This window comes from Palaemon carinicauda, chromosome 4 (genome assembly GCF_036898095.1).
Source record: "Palaemon carinicauda isolate YSFRI2023 chromosome 4, ASM3689809v2, whole genome shotgun sequence".
In the NCBI taxonomy this organism is placed as follows: domain Eukaryota; kingdom Metazoa; phylum Arthropoda; class Malacostraca; order Decapoda; family Palaemonidae; genus Palaemon; species Palaemon carinicauda.
In genome coordinates, this window is record NC_090728.1 from 134959667 (window position 1) to 134961644 (window position 1978).

The window sequence follows — 1978 nt, forward strand, 5'->3', positions numbered from 1 at the left end:
GCGAACGAAGTGTGAAAGTAAATACCACCATTTTATAATAAAATTTTTAGCTTTTCAAAGAAATTATTGGCGTCCATCGGAACGAAAAGGGATATGGAAATCAAGAGAGAGAGAGAGAGAGAGAGAGAGAGAGAGAGAGAGAGGAGAGAGAGAGAGAGAGAGAGAGAGAGAGAGAGAGAGAGATTTTTCTGTTGAAAAACTTTTATTTTAGACATTCTATAAATGTCTAAAATCACATAACATCAAGTACAGAAGGAAGTTCACCACATGAAATATAAAATAACAGATTTTGACAACGAAAACAAATATTGATTCGCTTCCACTCTTCTTCCCAGGTAGTTCCCATTTTTATATGGGGTCGCCGTTGCGGATGAGTCGTTTCCATCATTTTCTATTCTGCGCTTCTGGCTCATCAATTTCCTTCTCCTGTAATTCTCCTCTCACACAGTCTCTCCATATCTTTCTTGGTCGCCCTCTTCTTCTTCTTCCTTGAACCTCCATCTCCATAGAATGTCTACCAACGTGGTCCTCATCTCTATTCATCAGGTGTCCATACCATCTCAGCCTCTCTCTCTGCAATTTCTTTTATATTTCCAACACCTTTGTCGACCCCCTTATGTAGTCATTTCTTAACTGATCCTCTCTTGTCACCCCAGATATCCACCTAAGTATTTTCATTTCTGCCACATCCATCTTCTTCTCCTCTGTCTTCCTAATGCTTGCTGTTTGCGTTCCATTCAGCATTGCTGTTCTTATCGCCGTCTTATAAAATTTTCCTTTTAATCTCAGTGGTATTCTTTTACCACAAATAACTCCTGAGGCTGCTCTCCAGTTATTCCAGCCTGCCTGTACCCGATGTTTAACTTCATCTTCCATTTCTTCTCCAGCGTTAACAAAGGATCCAAAATACTTAAACTTATCATCTCTCTTTAGCTGTTCTCCCGTAAGCTGAATACTCTCTCTATCATTCCCCTCACTGGTGGTACAAATATATTCTGTCTTAGATCTACTTATTCTCATTCCTCTATCCTGCAGTACTTGCCCCCATCTTTCCAATTTCATTTCCAGGTCTTCCCTGCTTTTTGCGTACAGAACAATATCATCTGCATGCAATATGTTCTATGGTACTGCCTCCCTTACTTCTTCTATTAAAACGTCCATCACTATGTAAAAGATAAATGGGCTCAGAGCTGACCCTTGGTGTAATCGTACTCTCACCTCAAAACCCTCTGTCTCCCCAGCACTGCTCCTCACTCTAGTAAATACATTACAGTACATCTTTTGTATCAGTCGAACGTACTTCTCTGGCACCCTCCTCTCCCTCAGACTCCTCCATACCTCTTGTCTTGGGATTCGGTCATAAGACTTTTCAAGGTCAATGAATATCACATGCAGGTCTCTGCTTTTCCCTGAATTTCTCCATTAGTCGCCTCAGACAAAATACCCCATCTGTTGTTCCCCTCCCATGCATGAATCCCATCTGCCCTTTACCTATTTCTACTTTTTCTCTTAGTCTGGCATCTATCATACTTTCCAGTATCTTCAAAGAGTAGGACAACAATTTAATACCTCTGTAATACCCACACTCTTGGACATCACATTTCCCTTTGAATATTGGGATCAATATACTCCCATGCCACTCATTTGGTATCTTTTCCTGCTCAAAAATCTTTATCATGAGATTGTACAGGATATCCATTCCTTCATCTCGTAATGCTTTCCATGCCTCCACAGGAATCATATCTGGTCCAGTTGCCTTCCCTTTCTTCATCTTCCTCAGTGCATTTATTACCTCTTGCCTAGAAAACCTTATTACCATGCCAAAGTTCATCTGCCCATCCTCTCTTAATAATCTAGAATTTTCTTCATTTAACATCTGTTCAAAATATTCTTTCCGTCTCTTTACAATGTCTTTCTCCTTTCTAAGTACTACACCATCTTGATCTTTTATTTGTTTGGTGTGTGTAATATCTTTGGG

General features: G+C 40.0%; 1 protein-coding gene across 1 annotated transcript; it reads right to left on the minus strand.

Annotated features, from left to right (window-relative positions):
- Window positions 1-1375: 1375 nt before the first annotated feature.
- LOC137639674 (uncharacterized) lies at window positions 1376-1771 on the minus strand. Its single transcript, XM_068371924.1, has one exon. It carries the CDS (start codon window positions 1769-1771, stop codon window positions 1376-1378), a length of 396 nt encoding a protein of 131 aa, XP_068228025.1.
- Window positions 1772-1978: the final 207 nt, after the last annotated feature.